The 18,611-nt window shown below is 40.5% G+C and overlaps 1 protein-coding gene across 1 annotated transcript in view; it reads left to right on the forward strand.

The window, feature by feature from the left end:
* The window catches only part of SENP7 (SUMO specific peptidase 7), a 625,329-nt gene that overhangs the window by 413,729 nt on the left and 192,989 nt on the right, over window positions 1–18,611 (forward strand). The window contains exons 12-14 of the mRNA XM_053707566.1: window positions 6,018–6,110; window positions 15,428–15,624; window positions 15,901–15,953. Of these exons, the coding sequence (XP_053563541.1) occupies window positions 6,018–6,110; window positions 15,428–15,624; window positions 15,901–15,953 (343 nt within the window). The remainder of the gene's footprint in view (window positions 1–6,017; window positions 6,111–15,427; window positions 15,625–15,900; window positions 15,954–18,611) is intronic.

Below are 18,611 nucleotides of genomic sequence, written 5' to 3' on the forward strand. Positions count from 1 at the left end.
TACATTCTTATTTCTCTACACATGCAATTTTCCTGTAGCATTGCTGATCCTTCATCTGGAGGGGGCCTTTTTTCTCCAGACGGCGCAGTTCAAACGGCGGTGTCTGTGGCCTTTAATGCTTTACTTCGCCCTGCTAAAGCGCAAGCTAAAGGTTACATATTGCACTCCTTCCCAGAGTACATCAGATAATTTATTGGATTTAATGGAGGGTTATCCGAGGATGTAGTTCTTTCTGAGACTTCAGAGTATGAACATTCTGGGTTGGAGTCTGCTGCCTCTAAACATTCGGCTGCAGAGGAACTAGACTTTAGTTTTGGAATTTGTGCTTTCTTCTAAAGGAAGTTTTTGGTGAATTCAGAGGTTCCAGAGGTCAAATTGCCTGATGAACCTTTAATTTCTAAATTGGATAGAGTTTGAGGACAGGGTGGTACCTTATCCTTCCCTGCTCCTGTTAGATGGTGAACATTTTTAAGAATGAATGGGACGGGATTAGATTCCTTTTCCCCCTCTTCTCCCTTTAATAAATTGTCCCGGCCCTGTACACTCTCAATGGAGTTATGAGGTTCAGTCCCTAAATGGGATGGCGTTATCTTCACCCTTGCTAAACGTACTACTATCCCGCTTGAGGATAGTTCTTTGTTTGAAGAGCCCATGGATAAAAGATGGAAACTCTTGTAAGAAAGATCTTTCAACTTACTGGATGTTGGTTTCAACTGGCGGCGGCTGTCGCCGTGGTTACTGGAGAGAGACTGCCTTCTGGTGTGACTCCTTACAGGATTTGATCAGGGTGGAGGATCCCCTCGACGTTAATCAGAAAAAGATTTACGGCCTTGAGGGTTGTTGATTCTTTTATCTGTGCTGCTATTGGGCAGTTTATTCGGTTGCCGTCGGGCTCTGGCTGAAGTCATGGTCTGCAGATATCACTTCTAAGTCTAGACTTCTTCCCTCCCTTTAAGGAAATTATTTTGTCTGGTCCAGGCCTGGACTCAATTATCTCCACGGTCACAGGGGGCAAGGGTGCCCTCCTACCGCAAGAGTATATGAACTAATCTAAGGAACGATTTTTGTTCTTTTCATTCTGATAAAGCCCATGTCAGCAGTCCTCTCCTAAGCCAGAGCAAACCAAGAGCTTTTGGAAACCGACTCAGTCCTGGAATAAATCAAAGCAGAGCAAGAAGCCTGCTGAGTCTACGTCTGCATGAATGGGCTGTCCCCGGTCCTCTTCTGGATCGTGTAGGGGCAGTATGTTGCTCTTTTCAGTCGCTTTGTTCAGGGACGTGCAGGATCTTTGTGCCTGGAGGTCATAGCTCAGGTTACAGGGTTTTAAGTCTCAGCCACCCAAGGGCAGATTTCTCCTGTCTTCCTGACCAGAAAGGAGGGAAGCCTTTCTGGGGTGTGTATGGGATCTGTCCTCTGGGAGTTATTGTCCCGGCGCCTATCGCAGTAAAAGGTTTCAGATACTATTCAAACCTTTTCGTGGTCCCTACGAAGGAGGAAACTTTTAGTTCGATTCTGGACCTAAAGTGCTTAAGCAGGTTTTTAAATGTCTCCTCGTTTAAGATGGAGACAATAAGGTCCATTCTTCCCCTTGTTTGTGAGGGGTAGTTCATGACCACGATAGATCTGAAGGATGCTCCCTTCTTGTACCAATAATAGTCTCCATAGACATGAGAATATTTCTAACAGACCAGAGATGTTGCAAGCTAGCTTCAACATGTCTTGCCCTCCTGATCTCCTTAAGGCCATCTGTGGCTCGGTGTATGGAGGTGATTGATCTCATGGTGTCCAGCTTGGACATAATTTCCCTTGCCAGGTTTCACCTCAGACTGTTGCAACTGTGCATGCTGAACTAGTGAAATGGCGATCATTCGGATCTGTTTCAACAGATTCTCTGGACAACCAATCGGGAGAATTGCTCTCTTGGTAGTTTTGTCCGGGTCACTTGTCCTGAGGGACGTCCGTCTCAAGACTATCCTGGGATTGTGACTACGGTTGCAAGTCTGTTTGGGGTGCCAGGAAGGCACAGGGCCTCTGGTCTCAGGAGGTAAAGCTCCCTCCTGATCTCATTTTGGATCTTTGGGCAATATACAATGCTCTAAAGGCTTGGCCTCTGCTGGATTCGTCCCAGTTAATCAGATTCCAATCAAACAATATATCCTCGGTGGCTTACATCAAACATCGGGGGGACGAGAAGCTCCCTAGTTTTGTGGGAAGTATCTCGGATTCTGGTGGGGAGACCCGCATTTGATCGCTGTCAGCGATCCACATTCCGGGTGTGGACAACTGGGAAGCGGTTTTCCTCAGCAATCCTTCCATCCAGGAGAATGGTCTCTCCATCCCGAGTGTTTTCAGAGATTTGCAAGAGGAAGATCTTATAACGTCTCAATACCAAGCTACCCAGATAGGGGTCGAGGTACAGGGATCCTCAGGCGGAGCTAACAGATGCATTAGCGGTGCCTTGGAGGTTCAATCTAAATTATCCTTTCCGACCGTTCCCACTACTTTCTAGTGTAGTGGCTCCTGTCAAGCAGGCATCAGTGACACTGACGGCTCCATCTTGGCCGCGAAGGATATGGCTCGCAGATCTAGTGGGGATGTCATCATCTCCTCCGTGGAAGTTACCTTGTGTCAGGGATCGGCTGACTAAGGTCTCTTTGTTAATCAATGTCTAGATTCTCTGAGGCTGACTGCGTGGAGATTGAACGCTTAGTCCTAGCCAAGAGAAGGTTTTCTGAGAGAGTTATTTTTACTCTCGTTCAAGCTCATAAGCTGGTTGCTCGTCGCATCTATCATAAGGTGTGGAGGACCTACTTATTTTGTTCTCTAGATTGAACTAGAGAAGGGCTTTTCTGCAAGTCCCCTGAAGGGACAGTTTTCGCCCTGTCAGTGTTACTGCACAAGAGGTTTGCAGAGCTTCCAGATGTGCAGCCATTTGTTAAGGTTCTTTCGGGATCAGACCTGTGTTTAGATCTAAGACTCCTCCTTGGAGTTTAAATCTTGTCCTTAAGGTTTTGCGACGGACTCTGTTGGAGCCTATGCATAAAGTAGACGTTACATTTTTCTACTGGCCATTGCTTCTGCACGTACGAGTATCTGTGATTGCTGCCTTGCAATGCGTCCCTCCTTATCTGACTTTTCATGCTGATAAGGCTGTTCTACGAACCAAGTTAGCTTTTCTTCCTAAGGTTGTGTCAATTCGCAACATCAATCAAGAGATTGTGGTTCCTTTCTTATGTCCTAATCCTTTTTCGTCGATGGAACGTTTACAACGTATTCTGGATGTGGTGTGTGCCTTAAAGTTCTATCTTCGGGCCACAAAGGAATTTAGACAAACCTCTTTCTCTGTTTGTTCTCTTTTCCGGGAAGCGTCGGGGTCAGAGGGCCTCTTCGACTTCCTTATCTTTTTGTCTGAGGAGTGTCATCCGTTTAGCATAGAAATGGCGGGACATAAGCCTCCTCTGAGGATTACGGCTCATTCTACGAGAGCAGTGGTTTGCTCTTGGGTCTTCAAAAATGAGGCCTCTATGGATCTGTTTTGTAACGCGGCTACCTGGCTCTCCTTACATACTTTTCCAAAATTTTACAAGTTTGATGTTTTTTGCTTCTGCTGAAGCAGCCTTCGTGAGAAAGGGTTTGCAGGCTGTGGTGCTCTCAGATTAGGGTTTGCCTCTCTTTTTTTCCCTCCCGTTAGCATTCCGTATACTCTAGGGCTTGGGTATATATTTCCCACAAGTAAGGAATGCAGCTGTGAACTCTTCCCATATTAAGATGGAAAACAAAAATTATGCTTACTTGATCATTTGTTTCCATCTGTATGGGAAGAGTCCACAGCTCCCGCCCGTGTTCTCCGATGAGTGGCCCTAAATTTGAATTTTTTTCTTCTGGCACCTTTTTCACCCTGATATTTCTTTTACTTTTTCTTGTTCCCTCTGCAGAATGACTGGGGCTATGTCGAAGAGTACTGCCCTCCATAAGAGACAAAACCAACTTCTGACACTTCTCTGCCAACCTCCTGGGACGAAAGGCAAAGAATGACTGGGGGATGAGATGAGGGGAGTGGGAGCAGTATTTAAGCCTTTGGCTGGGGTATCTTTGCCTCCTCCTGGTGGGCAGGTTCATTATTTCCCACAAGTAAGGAATGCAGCTGTGGACTCTTCCCATAGAGATGGAAATGAAATTATCAGGTAAGCATAATTTATGTTTTTCTTACCTCACTTGCTTGGCTATACGTTAGACTAAGGTATGTGTGAGGTTGGGGGGGGGGGTTATAGAGCTCTTGGGGTTTGGGGACCTTTGCCTCCTCCTAGTGGTAGACAATGTAATTCCCATGAGTAATGGATCGTGGACTCTCACCACCATAAAATAAATTAAATTATCAGGTAAGCATAAATTGTCTTTTTTTAATTATTATTTGTATTTATTTATTTATTTACAAAAAAAACAACCCTTTTCTCTAGTGTAGCGATCCCCTCTCTTCCCACCTCTCCAATGATGTGCTGGCCGCCTGCTTCCTAACCCTCCCACACCACCCACAGCAGATGCAAACAGTGATACATGAGTGTCACTGTTTACATCCGAAATCTGCTTCATATGGTAACGGGAGGGTTTTCAGTGCTCCCTTGCCCCATGAAGACAGATTCCATCACCCTCTTGCTTAGGTCTTAGCTGTCAGAGATGATGGCTGGGACCACAGATTGAGGGAGAAGGTTGTACGTAGCTACTATGTCAACAGGGTACGCTGGCCAAAGTACCCCGTGACGTGTTAGCTATGTCCAATTAGCAGAAGAGGTTAAAGTCTATGGGGCAAACAATGAAAAGGTCTAAATAGGAAAGCAGCTTGGCTAAAAAAGACCTGGTTCATGGATTTGGTCTGTATGATAGAACACACTTCCTCAGTTCTCAGTTTTATTACCAAATACCTCTTCCGCAAGCTAAGTAAAGAGTTTTTCCAATGCTTATATTTAGAGGGAGAGCCCAGTCCATACTTTGTATTACAGTTTGTGTTGTTTACTTATTTTAAATTCTGATTTGTCAAGTGTAGTATTGGGACTAAACCAGCTTTGGGGCAGTGGCTTTTGGATTAAGTCTTATATTTCTTAATTTCAGGATATAGATTCCATATCTTGAAGGCTTGATATTTGAAAACATCACCCAGAGTAAAAGCAATTGTCATTCTTGCAAGCAGACCACAAATGTCCATAAGTTTTGTTTATCATAACTTTTTCAAACTTGAATGTAAAACTATAGAGAGGCAACTATACGATTAAACGGTTAAAATTATATAATTGTTTTTAATTTTTATTAAATTAATATCATTAACAGATGCTTTGAAGGGGCATTAATTTTAGATGAGAGCATGCATTTAAAACATGTTCCAAATTACTAATTTTACCATATTTTCTTTGTTGTCGTGGTGTCTTTTGTTGTTGGTATTTTTTGTTGTGTCTTCAGCAGTGTTTGCATTAATTATATGCATTGTTTCATAGAATGAAAAAGTACTAAGTAAATGTGATTACATAAGTAAATTGCATGCTGTGTGAATTATGATAGTTTATTTTTTTACCATAACCTATATAACAGCAAACTAATATTTTAAATGATTCCATATACGTTGCAGCATTTAGTAGATTATATTTATTTTTGAAAATGTTACAAAACTAGAAAGCTGCCGATGTCAAACATGATGGTGTGGTTTCTACACAGTTATCAAGTTTTCTACTATTTATCACCTGGTCCTATTTCCTTTGCTGTTTATGATAGTCTTGTGAACCCCAAAACTCTGATTGATAATCACTTATGTATTCAAATATAGCTAAGTACAGATTGCACTGTTTAGTTTATTTATTACATTCTTGCTTGTGTTATGTTTAGCTTGAAAATTGTAGGATTTTCCTGCTGTTTAGAAAATAATTTGTATTACATATTTATTATTCTGTTTATTTCAGTTGTATATTTTTGAGCTTTTAAAACATTTAAATTGTGAATAATTGTGTTTTGAACATTTATGTTTTCATCAGAGCAGCAGAGCGACGACATCAAAGTGTGAAAACATGGACTCGAGATGTTGATATTTTCAAAAAGGACTTCATCTTTGTGCCAGTGAATGAAAAGTAAGCCTTTTTTAACTTATGTTATAAAGATATGGATATGTTTGCCTAGTTGACAGACAATCTAAAAATAAATAAAAATAGGAAATTTTCCAATTTGACAAATGTAAAAATGAACCTTCTTTTAGTTAAAAGTTGAAAGTTCTAGTTTTAGTATTAGTAAAAACTCTTCTAGTAAAAGCTGTTTCATTGAGAGCTTTTACTGTGCAGGGATACATGTTGCATATCTACATAGTGCACCAGCATTTTAAACAGTGTGTCTGCTCTGAAAATCAGTGGTGCCTTGTGTTGATGATAACTCAGTTTCCATGATGCAAGCCACCATTAGCTCTATGAGCAGACACACTGTTTAAATGCTGGTGCACAGAGCATAACATAACTAAGTAACTGTTGGTTTATGAAAAGTATCTAATTTACAAGATAGCAGGTAAAGTTAAAGGGACAGTTTACTCAAATATTTTCTCCCCTTTAATTTGTTCCCAATGATCCACTTTACCTGCTGGAGTGTATTAAATTGTTTACAAGTAGCTCCTTTACCCTTATATTGGCATTTGAAATGGTTAATTTAGCATGTGGTATCCCCACCTATTCTGAAAGTTTGTGGCCGCGCGTACCAGCTATAGATAAGCTTTGTAAACACAGCCAGCAGAAGAAATTACACTCCCAGTGTGATATAGCAGAGATAAGGTAATAAAATGTTGATTTTCCATTGTTCTCTCAAAGTATTGGTGATTGTTTTAAGGACAGATATAAGATAAAGAAGCAGGTATATGTACACAATGTGATACAGTAATGAGATCTGATTATACCTACAAGCTCAACCTATTTTATTAGGTTGTGGCTTCAAAACACAAAATCAGAGCTTTAATATACAGAAATAAACCTTAAAAAGCTAATTTTCATACATTTTTTACTCTGCAGTTGGTAAAAAAAGCAATTGTAAACACATTAAGGGAAAAACTATTTTACAGTATACTGTCCCTTTAAGCATACAAAAGTTGACAGATAACAGACCATCAGGTATTATTGTTAGTTAACAGGCCAAGCTTATTCAATAAACAGACTTGTAGGACCAAATGGGTACTATAGATAGTAATGGAAAGCAGGGTCTAGCTGCAAGATGTATGTCATGTCTGGCAGGCATTGTTATATGACAGTTACATTAGGCTGGGTATAGCCAGCATGTACTCAAGATAATTTCAGGTATTATAGGTAGGTATGAACAGCAGGCACTATAGTTGGGTATGGTTGTCAAATGCAATAGGCTGATTAACCAAACAGGTAATTAAGCATTAGACAAAAAAAAGATATACTAAATGAATGCAGTGTGAGCTTTTATACATCAGAGGTACAGTAGCTTCCAATGAATTGCATACACACTGTTAAAAGCAACATGCATTTACCAACATGAAAAGATTGATTTGTAATCTTGGGTCTAATTGTATCCACCCTGTAGGTGATCTCTTATTCTTTGTTTCACAATATGTTGTTTTAGTTGTTCCTTCTGGCACAGAAGAATGGGTATTTTGTGGCTGTGTCACAAAAGATTAATCTCTATCACTAGGTAGGGTCATTCCCATCTGTTGGAAAACATTCTTCACTGGAGTTGGTTTTCGCAAACTAGATTGGTCTTTTTTTATATATATATATATATATATATATATATATATATATATATAAAAATGTCTTAAGCGCTATGGCACTGTTTGGAATATTTAGATGCAGTTTTAATTCTTTGGTGATTCTGCCTGGCTTAAGTATTTCTTCAATTTGTAACGCTTCTTTATATTATTCAAACATATGACATTTCCTAGCTTGGACTGAGAGAAGATAGTTTTTGGACATAGTATATTATAGTATCAGGTTACTTCCTCAAGTTCTAAATCTTTTGTCATTGTCTCTTTCTTTACCATTACTTGGCACTGCTGGCTTTATTGCAGTCTTTGACTCTGAAAAATATAAGAGGATTGTTGTTTTGCAGATCTGGAAGACAATTACAGCAAAGACTTATTACAGTATTATGGCAGTTTTTTTCTAAATGGTTTGAGGGGAAAACGTATCAATACCTTTACAACGTTCAAGGTTTTTGTGAAGGATTTATACTGCTTTCAGAAATACTCCTTGGGATCTTAATTTGGTTCTTCAGATGGTGTTGCGAAATCCATTTAAACCTAACGTAGCTTGTCTTTAAACTTGTTAATGGATTTGCTACCACTAGACTTGTTCCAAAACTGTACGGTCAGCTTTACTCATCTGTTTTCTCTTGTAAGGTGTATCCAGTCCACGGATCATCCATTACTTGTGGGATATTCTCCTTCCCAACAGGAAGTTGCAAGAGGATCACCCATAGCAGAGCTGTCTATATAGCTCCTCCCCTAACTGCCACCTCCAGTCATTCTCTTGCAACTCTCGACAAGCATGGAAGCAGTAAGAGAGATGTGGTGAAATGTAGTTGTTTTTTCTTCAATTCAAAAGTTTGTTATTTTCAAATGGTACCGGAGTTGTACTATTTTGGTTCCAGGCAGATAATAGAAGAAGAATCTGCCTGTGGTCTCTAATGATCTTAGCAGGTTGTAACTAAGATCCATTGCTGTTCTCACACATAACTGAAGAGAGAGTTAACTTCAGCTGGGGAATGGCGTGCAGGTTATCCTGCTATGAGGTATGTGCAGTTTAAATTTTTTCTAGAGGAATGTAAATGCTAGAAAATACTGCTGATACCAGATTTATTTAAGGTAAGCCTGATTACAGTGATTTAATAGCGACTGGTATTATGCTTACTGTCAAAGGTAATACTCTTATTATTTTTCAATTCCTGTCATATAAAACGTTTGCTGGGAGTGCTTAAACGTTTTTATATATGTTTTGGTGATAAAACTTTATTGGGGCCTAGTTTTTTTCCACATGGCTGGCTTAAATTTGCCTAGAAACAGTTTTCTTAGGCCTCCCACTGTGTAGACATGAGTGGGAGGGGCCTAATTTAGCGCTTAATTGCGCAGTAACTTTTGCAGACTGAGACATCCAGCTTCCCTCTAGGAGTCCCCTGAATGCTATAGGACCTCTCTGAAGGGTTTTTAGGCTTTCCAAAGTCGTTTGTATGGGAAGGTAGGGCCACAGCAGAGCTGTGGCAGTTTGTTGTGACTGTTAAAAAACGTCTATATCGGTTTTTTGATCCGTTTTTTAAACTAAGGGGTTAATCATCCATTTGCAAGTGGGTGCAATGCTCTGTTAGCTTATTATACAAACTGTAAAAATTTCGTTTGATTTACTGCTTTTTTTCACTGTTTTTCAAATTCTGACCTTTTTTTATTTTTCTTAAAGGCACAGTACCGTTTTTATTTTTTGCTTGTTAACTTGCTTTAAAGTGTTTTCCAAGCTTGCTGGTCTCATTGCTAGTCTGTTTAAACATGTCTGACATAGAGGAAACTCCTTGTTCATTATGTTTAGAAGCCATGGTGGAACCCCCTCTTAGAATGTGTACCAAATGTACTGATTTCACTTTAAGTAATAATGACCATATTCTGTCTTTAAAAAATTTATCACCAGAGGAATGTGACGAGGGGGAAGTTATGCCGACTAACTCGCCCCACGTGTCAGAACCTTCGAATCCCGCTCAAGGGTCTCACGCTCAAGAGGCGCCAAGTACCTCTAGCGCGCCCATGGCGTTTACATTACAAGACATGGCGGCAGTCATGGATAATACACTGTCAGCGGTATTATCCAGACTACCTGGGTTACGAGGAAAGCGAGACAGCTCTGGAGTTAGAAGAAATACAGAGCATACTGACGCTTTAGTAGCTATGTCTGATACCCCCTCACAATATGCAGAAGCTGAGGAAAGAGAGCTTCTTTCTGTGGGTGATTTTTCTGAAGAGGATTCAACCTGATTCTGAGATATCAACATTTAAATTTAAGCTTGAACACTTCTGCGTGTTGCTCAGGGAGGTTTTAGCTGCTCTGAATGACTGTGATACAATTGCAGTGCCAGAGAAATTGTGTAGATTGGATAAATACTATGCAGTACCTATGCAGTACAAATATACAGGCTAAAATTATAACCCAGGTTATAACTGATCAAACCCTCGTTTTTGTGAATATTTAATTCACCAGTACCCCTATTCGTGGATAATCATTATTAATATACAATAATCATTACTCTGCTATCACCCATTATATTGAATGATGATAGCATAAGTTTATATAGCTGAGAGTACACAACCTTGATCAGAATTTATACATGAGCTCTACTATTCAGATGAACACTCTGATGGTAACCATTACCGAGTTGATCTATTGAACTATTTAGATCACTATTACTAGTGAATTTATTCAGGCCGAATTATCATAAATTGTGATCTAATGTGAAACTCATTATACTGATTTGAGCACTGGAGCAAATTTTAATCGTGTATGTATTAACCAAACAACTTTGGTTTTTTAATTTTAATACCAATAAAAGTTATATTTTAATATCCTGTTAAGGAATCCCAACCTTTAGTTCAGACCTAGAGTGCTGTAAGTGCATACTTTGGGTAGTCTGGTATCCTTTATACCATTCTTCCTTTGTGTTCATATTTATATTTGTGCACAAGCACCATTTCCTCTAACATACAGTAGAATTAATCTAACTCTTACCTCTGAATTTGACTTATTATAAGAGGAAAAGTCTAAGTAGTGCCACTGTTCATCCTTGTGTGTTTAAACTATGCAGTACCTGTTTACACTGATGTTTTTCCAATACCTAAGGGGTTTACGGAAATTATTACTAAGGAATGGGATAGACCAGGTGTGCCGTTCTCTCCCCCTCCTATTTTTAAGAAAATGTTTCCAATAGATGCCGCCACACGGGACTTATGGCAAACGGTCCCTAAGGTGGAGGGAGCAGTTTCTACACTAGCTAAGCGTACTACTATCCCTGTCGAGGACAGTTGTGCTTTCTTAGATCCAATGGATAAAAAGTTAGAGGGTTACCTTAAGAAAATGTTTATTCAACAAGGTTTTATTCTACAGCCCCTTGCATGCATTGCCCCAGTCACTGCTGCGGCGGCCTTCTGGTTTGAGTCTCTGGAATAGGCTTTACAGGTAGAGACCCCATTGGATGATATACTTGACAAGCTTAGAGCACTTAAGCTAGCCAATTCTTTTGTTTCTGATGCCATTGTTTATTTGACTAAACTAACAGCTAAGAATTCTGGTTTTGCTATTCAGGCGCGTAGGGCGTTATGGCTTAAATCGTGGTCAGCTGACGTTACTTCAAAGTCTAAGCTGCTTAATATTCCTTTCAAGGGGCAGACCCTATTCGGGCCTGGTTTCAAGGAGATCATTTCTGATATCACTGGAGGAAAAGGTCATGCCCTTCCTCAGGATAGGTCCAAATCAAGGGCCAAACAGTCTAATTTTCGTGCCTTTCGAAACTTCAAGGCGAGTGCGGCATCAACTTCCTCTAATACAAAACAAGAGGGAACTTTTGCCCAGTCCAAATCGGTCTGGAGACCTAACCAGACTTGGACCAAAGGTAAGCAGGCCAAAAAGCCTGCTGCTGCCTCTAAGACAGCATGAAGGATTGGCCCCCGATCCGGTAACGGATCTAGTAGGGGGCAGACTTTCGCTCTTCGCCCAGGCTTGGGCAAGAGATGTCCAGGATCCCTGGGCGTTGGAAATTGTATCCCAGGGATATCTTCTGTACTTCAAAGCTTCTCCTCCAAAAGGGAGATTTCACCTTTCACAATTATCTGCAAACCAGATAAAGAGAGAGGCATTTTTACACTGTGTTCAAGACCTCCTAATTATGGGAGTGATCCACCCAGTTCCAAAGGAGGAACAGGGACAAGGATTCTATTCAAATCTGTTTGTGGTTCCCAAAAAAGAGGGAACCTTCAGACCAATCTTAAATCCAAGATCTTAAACAAATTTCTCAGGGTCCCATCATTCAAGATGGAGACTATTCGTACCATCCTACCTATGATCCCGGAGGGTCAATACATGACTACAGTGGATTTAAAGGATGCTTATCTTCACATTCCGATATACAAAGATCATCATCGGTTTCTCAGGTTTGCCTTCCTAGACAGGCATTACCAGTTTGTAGCTCTTCCCTTTGGGTTAGCTACAGCCCCAAGAATCTTTACGAAGGTTCTGGGGTCACTTCTGGCGGTCCTAAGGCCGTGGTGCATAGCAGTGGCCCCTTATTTAGACGACATTCTGATACAGGCGTCAAATTTCCAAATTGCCAAGTCTCATACGGACATAGTTCTGGCATTTCTGAGGTCGCATGGGTGGAAAGTGAACGAAGAAAAGAGTTCTCTATCCACTCTCACAAGAGTCTCCTTTCTGGGAACTCTAAGAGATTCTGTAGAAATGAGGATTTACCTGACAGAGACCAGGTTATCAAAACTTCTTAATTCCTGCCGTGTTCTTTATTCCACTCCTCGTCCTTCGGTGGCTCAGTGTATGGAAGTAATTGGCTTAATGGTAGCGGCAATGGACATAGTGCCGTTTGCCCGCCTACATCTCAGACCGCTGCAACTCTGCATGCTCAGTCAGTCGAATGGGGATTACACAGATTTGTCCCCTCTACTAAATCTGGATCAAGAGACCAGGGATTCTCTTCTCTGGTGGCTATCTCGGGTCCATCTGTTCAAAGGTATGACCTTTCGCAGGCCAGATTGGACAATTGTAATGACAGATGCCAGCCTTCTAGGCTGGGGGCAGTCTGGAACTCCTTGAAGGCTCAGGGATCATGGACTCAGGAGGAGACACTCCTTCCGATAAACATTCTGGAACTAAGAGCGATATTCAATGCTCTTCAGGCTTGGCCTCAGCTAGCGACAATGAGGTTCATAAGATTTCAGTCGGACAACATCACGACTGTGGCTTACATCAACCATCAAGGGGGAACAAGGAGTTCCCTAGCGATGTTGGAAGTCTCAAAGATAATTAGTTGGGCAGAGATTCACTCTTGCCACCTATCAGCTATCCATATCCCAGGTGTAGAGAACTGGGAGGCGGATTTTCTAAGTCGACAGACTTTTCATCCGGGGGAGTGGGAACTCCATCCGGAGGTGTTTGCACAATTGATTCTTCGTTGGGGCAAACCAGAACTGGATCTCATGGCGTCTCGCCAGAACGCCAAACTTCCTTGTTACTGATCCAGGTCCAGGGATCCCAACCTTCCTAGGTTATGTGTTTCCACCGTTTCCTCTGCTCCCTCGTCTGATTGCCAAAATCAAGCAGGAGAGAGCATCAGTGATCTTGATAGCACCTGCGTGGCCATGCAGGACTTGGTATGCAGATCTGGTGGACATGTCATCCTTTCCACCATGGACTCTGCCGCTGAGACAGGACCTTCTACTTCAGGGTTCTTTTAACCATCCAAATCTAATTTCTCTGAGACTGACTGCCTGGAGATTGAACGCTTTATTTTATCAAAGCGTGGCTTCTCCGAGTCAGTCATTGACACCTTAATTCAGGCACGAAAGCTTGTCACCAGGAAAATCTATCATAAGATATGGCGTAAATATCTTTATTGGTGCGAATCCAAGGGTTACTCATGGAGTAAAGTCAGTATTCCCAGGATATTATCCTTTCTCCAAGAAGGATTGGAAAAAGGATTGTCAGCTAGTTCCTTAAAGGGACAGATTTTTGCTCTGTCTATTCTTTTGCACAAGCGTCTGGCGGATGTTCCAGACGTTCAGGCTTTTTGTCAGGCTTGAGTTAGAATCAAGCCTGTGTTTAAACCCGTTGCTCTGCCATGGAGTTTAAATTTGGTTCTTAAAGTTCTTCAAGGGGTTCCGTTTAAACCTCTTCATTCCATAGATATCGAATTTTTATCTTGGAAAGTTCTATTTTTGGTAGCTATTTCCTCGGCTCGTAGAGTTTCCGAGTTATCTGCCTTACAATGTGATTCCCCTTATCTGATCTTCCATGCAGATAAGGTAGTTTTGCATACCAAACCTGGGTTTTTTCCTAAGGTGGTATCTAATAAGAATTTCAATCAGTTGATTGTTGTTCCGTCATTGTGTCCTAATCTTTCTTCAAAGAAGGAACATCTATTGCACAATCTTGACGTGGTTCGTGCTTTAAAGTATTATTTACAAGCTACTAAAGATTTTCGTCAAACATCTGCTTTGTTTGTTGTCTACTCTGGACAGAGGAAAGGCCAAAAGGCTTCGGCAACTTCTCTTTCGCTTTGGCTAAGAAGTATAATACGCTTAGCTTATGAGACTGCTGGCCAGCAGCCTCCTGAAAGGATTACAGCTCATTCTACTAGAGCTATGTCTTCCACATGGGCCTTTAAACATGAGGCTTCTGTTGAACAGATTTGCAAGGCGTCGACTTAGTCTTCGCTTCATACTTTTTCAAAATTTTATAAATTTGATACTTTTGCTTCTTCGGAGGCTATTTTTGGGAGAAAGGTTTTACAGGCAGTGGTACCTTCCGTTTAAGTACCTGCCTTGTCCCTCCCTTCATCCGTGTACTTTAGCTTTGGTATTGGTATCCCACAAGTAATGGATGATCCGTGGACTGGATACACCTTACAAGAGAAAACATAATTTATGCTTACCTGATAAATTTATTTCTCTTGTGGTGTATCCAGTCCACGGCCCGCCCTGTCATTTTAAGGCAGCTATTTTTTAACTTTAAACTACAGTCACCTCTGCACCCTATAGTTTCTCCTTTCTCTTGCTTGTCTTCGGTCGAATGATTGGAGGTGGCAGTTAGGGGAGGAGCTATATAGACAGCTCTGCTGTGGGTGATCCTCTTGCAACTTCCTGTTGGGAAGGAGAATATCCCACAAGTAATGGATGATCCGTGGACTGGATACACCACAAGAGAAATAAATTTATCAGGTAAGCATAAATTATGTTTTTTGATTCTTGACATGTAGAGGTTCACATCAGTTTTTCAAACACTTAGTTGTGAGCCATACATAACCTTAAAACTAGTACATTCTTTAAAACATGTTATGCAGTTAATATAAAATGTCGCTTAGCAATTATGAACAGCTATGTTTTGCTGTTAAAAATAATGTAAGGGGTATCAGAATAGAATATATTGGTAATTATAATTAATGACAGCACATATTTGTTTACTGTTATGGTTATTGGGGTCCTGAGGTTCCAGTGTTTCTCTCTGCATACCTCAAAGGACTGATTTTTACATTGACTGGAGAATGATGGGGTAAGTTTAAGGTTTATTACATTCTGTTTCTCCAAGTAGACAATAACTTACCAATTAAACAGATTTTTGTTTCTAATTACTCTGTTGTATGACATAGCATTTCTTTTGTTTATTACTTATGTCTGATCTTTTTGTTCCAGATCCCACTGGTATCTTGTAGTGATATGCTTTCCTTGGTTACAAGAAGTAGTTTATGAGGACAGAAAGGTGCAACAGTCTTCACTTAAGTGTAATTGGGCAAAAGAGACCTCAAATCAAGATTCTGTTATAGTTTTCAATGACAGATTAGTAAAAGAAGAAGAAACAATGGAAGTGGAGAACAACTGCAACTCTGAAAGTGAGTCTTAACTTGGAATAATCAATTAATGACATTTAACATAGTTGGTTTTCAGTATATATTTTTTTTTTAGTTTATTAAAACTTACTTATATGCTTTTTGTTTCTCTGGATCATAGCTGTCTTTGGTTTTATATGTTTAAACATTCAAATAAATACATAGCAGGAATATAATAAACCAACATATTGTTGCAAAATAGGTGTCATATATTAATTTCCGACATTATGATTCTTATTCAAAATCAATTCTAATTTTAACTTGTGTCTTGATTTTTAGTTGATGATACTACTTCTTTCCAGTCTAACTCTGTTTTCAATGAGAAGAGTAAGGTAAGTTTAACTTTTATTAAACCATGAACAATAAGAAATTATATAAGAAGCAATAAGCCCTATAAAAGACATGGAATTCAACACATTCTTCACAAAATATAAATTTCCTTGTACAAAAACAGAAAAATTAAAAAATTACAAATAAAGCATGGCCAGCTCTCCATCATGTCAAAAGATTTTCAATATCAATTAGCTCTTAAATCAGAATACATACAAGAACAGGATTCCAAGACCTGCAACAGCTCTATAAGAGGGTCACCCCACAAAATCTGTGTGCGTATATGCCACCGTAGTATCCAAGGAGAGTCTGTGCAGGTCTTTACATATGTATATAGTGTAGCACTTGTTGGTCTAGTTTAAAGTCATGAGATAAAGTGAGGAAGCATCTCAAGTAGTATAACATCCATTCAGTTGAGTACATGTATAAATAAGTGCAAATAATGTGTATTTCTTTCCTATGATATGGTGAGTCCACAACATCATCAATTACTAGTGGGAATATCACTCGTGGCCAGCAGGAGGAGACAAAGAGCACCACAGCAAAGCTGTTAAGTATCTCTCCCCTACCCACAATCCCCAGTCATTCTCTTTGCCTCTGTCAATGGAGGAGGTGAAGTTTTGGTGTCTGAAGAAAATTGGATTTCCTTTGCTACAAGCAAGATTTTTGGGGGTCTAGCCATAGTCCACGTTAATCTCTTCAGTAGGCTAGTGGTGGCTTTAAAGCAGTTAGGAACTTGTGAGGTGGGCCTTGCTTAGTTTTCCTAAAATTTAGCTGCCCTATTATAGAAAATCAGAGTCATTTTACTCTGTTCTTTCTTTTTCTACAGGTCTCTGTAAGGATTATGAGTCCTTTCACGCCTTGTAAGCTGTCCTCCTGCCTGACAGCTACATGTGCAGGTAAGTGTTTTTGTCTTCTGGGGCTGGGAGACTTGCACAGAAAGGGTTAAGGAGACTCTATGCACTTTACTTTAGGACTAAAATCATTCATAGAGGATTATTTATAAGCAGTGGGCATGCACTTTATTTGTATGTGGGTTAAGAGACTTAAAGGGTTAATCTCCTTCATGGGCAGAAAGGAGTTAACCCTCTATTGTTGGCTCAGGCATTTATTTTTTAATTTTTAACTTGGCTCATTTTTTTATGGCAAAAATGCTAGCATCTATCAAGTACTGCTCTTTTATTTGTCTGCATTTGCCGACTATGAAGCATGCGCTTTCCTTCTGTGCCACAGCTTCATTTTTGCCGGTCATGTGTCCTTCTGATTCCGCTCTCTCTGTGTTATCTGAGCGGTGGTGGTGGCTGGATGCGAGTGGAGAGACTGGCTTGTAAATCCAGATGTTCTCGTTTGCTGCTGGGATCACTTGGTTATCGGAGGGGGCAGGTAGGCACCTCAGTATAAAGCTGAGGTGTAGAGGCCTTGTTTAGATAGTTTTGACAAGCTGTTTTATTTTTTCTCAAATTGCTCCTTAGCATTTTTATTGTGTAGTGCTGGGGCTAAATACCTGTAAGTTGTGAGGTTGTGAGGGTGTGGGATGTCTACTTAGCCGAAGACTATACCGCCTTGTTGATTCTTAAAGTGACAGTACCAATATATAAAGTAAGTTTCTTTTTTCTTTTTTGCCAATACATTTTCCTTAGTCATGGAACAGGATTCTGTTCCTATGGACAAGTGTCTACTATGTTTAGAGAACCAAATTGTGTTGCCCATGCAATTTTGCACCTCTTGTCTAGATAGGACTTTAAAACATAAAGATAAACTTTCTGTCTCTAAGTCTAATATCTCTCAGGAAGATGCTGTTCAGGCAATGCCACGGTTTTCTCCTCAAACGTCCCAAGCCTTAATGGCGTCACAGTGCCCTGCGCTTCCTCTCAGTCTCCTGGAGGAGCTTATTTGCCTGCAGAAATTGCTGCTCAGGTATCTTCTGCGGTATCTGCGGCATTAGCTGCTTTTCCTATGCTAAAGGGAAAACACAAGAGATTCAGATAGTAAGGTTTCTGTCCCAGCCTCTACAACTTAGGTTGCCCTTACTCATAAGTCTGATGAGAAGGATACGTCGGTAGCCTCTGAGGGTGATATCTCAGATTTGGACATTATAATTGCTTCATCTAATGCTGAAGAAGTTTCCTTCAGATTTAAGCTTGAACACCTTCGTGTATTGTTAAAGGAGGTTTTGGCTACTTTGGACGACTCCAATACTCACTCCTGTCGTTGTCAACCCTAGGAAGTCTAGCAAACTTTAGAAATACTATGATGTTCCTTCCTCCGTGGAAGTGTTTCTAGACTGTGCAACGAAGATTATTCACAGAAATGGGAGAAGCCAGAGATACCTTTCTCCCCGTCTCCCATCTTTAAAAAGATGTTTCCTGTCACTGTCTCCATTGATTATGGTGCACAGTGCCTTAAGTAGAAGGGGCCATTTCTTTACTGGCTAAGAGAACTACGATCCCTATAGAGGATAGCTGCTCCTTTAAGGATCCCATAGACTAGAAGCTGGAGGCTTATTTGTCAATGATGTATGTTCATCAAGGTTTTCAATGGTAACCTGTAGTTTGTATTGCCTCTGTGTCAAGTGTGGCATCTTATTAGTGCGACGCCTTGTCTTAATCTATTTTGTTAGAGATTCCTTTGGAGGAGATCCAGGCCAGGATTAAGGCTCT

The sequence above is a fragment of the Bombina bombina genome, chromosome 3 (genome assembly GCF_027579735.1).
Source record: "Bombina bombina isolate aBomBom1 chromosome 3, aBomBom1.pri, whole genome shotgun sequence".
Taxonomy (NCBI): domain Eukaryota; kingdom Metazoa; phylum Chordata; class Amphibia; order Anura; family Bombinatoridae; genus Bombina; species Bombina bombina.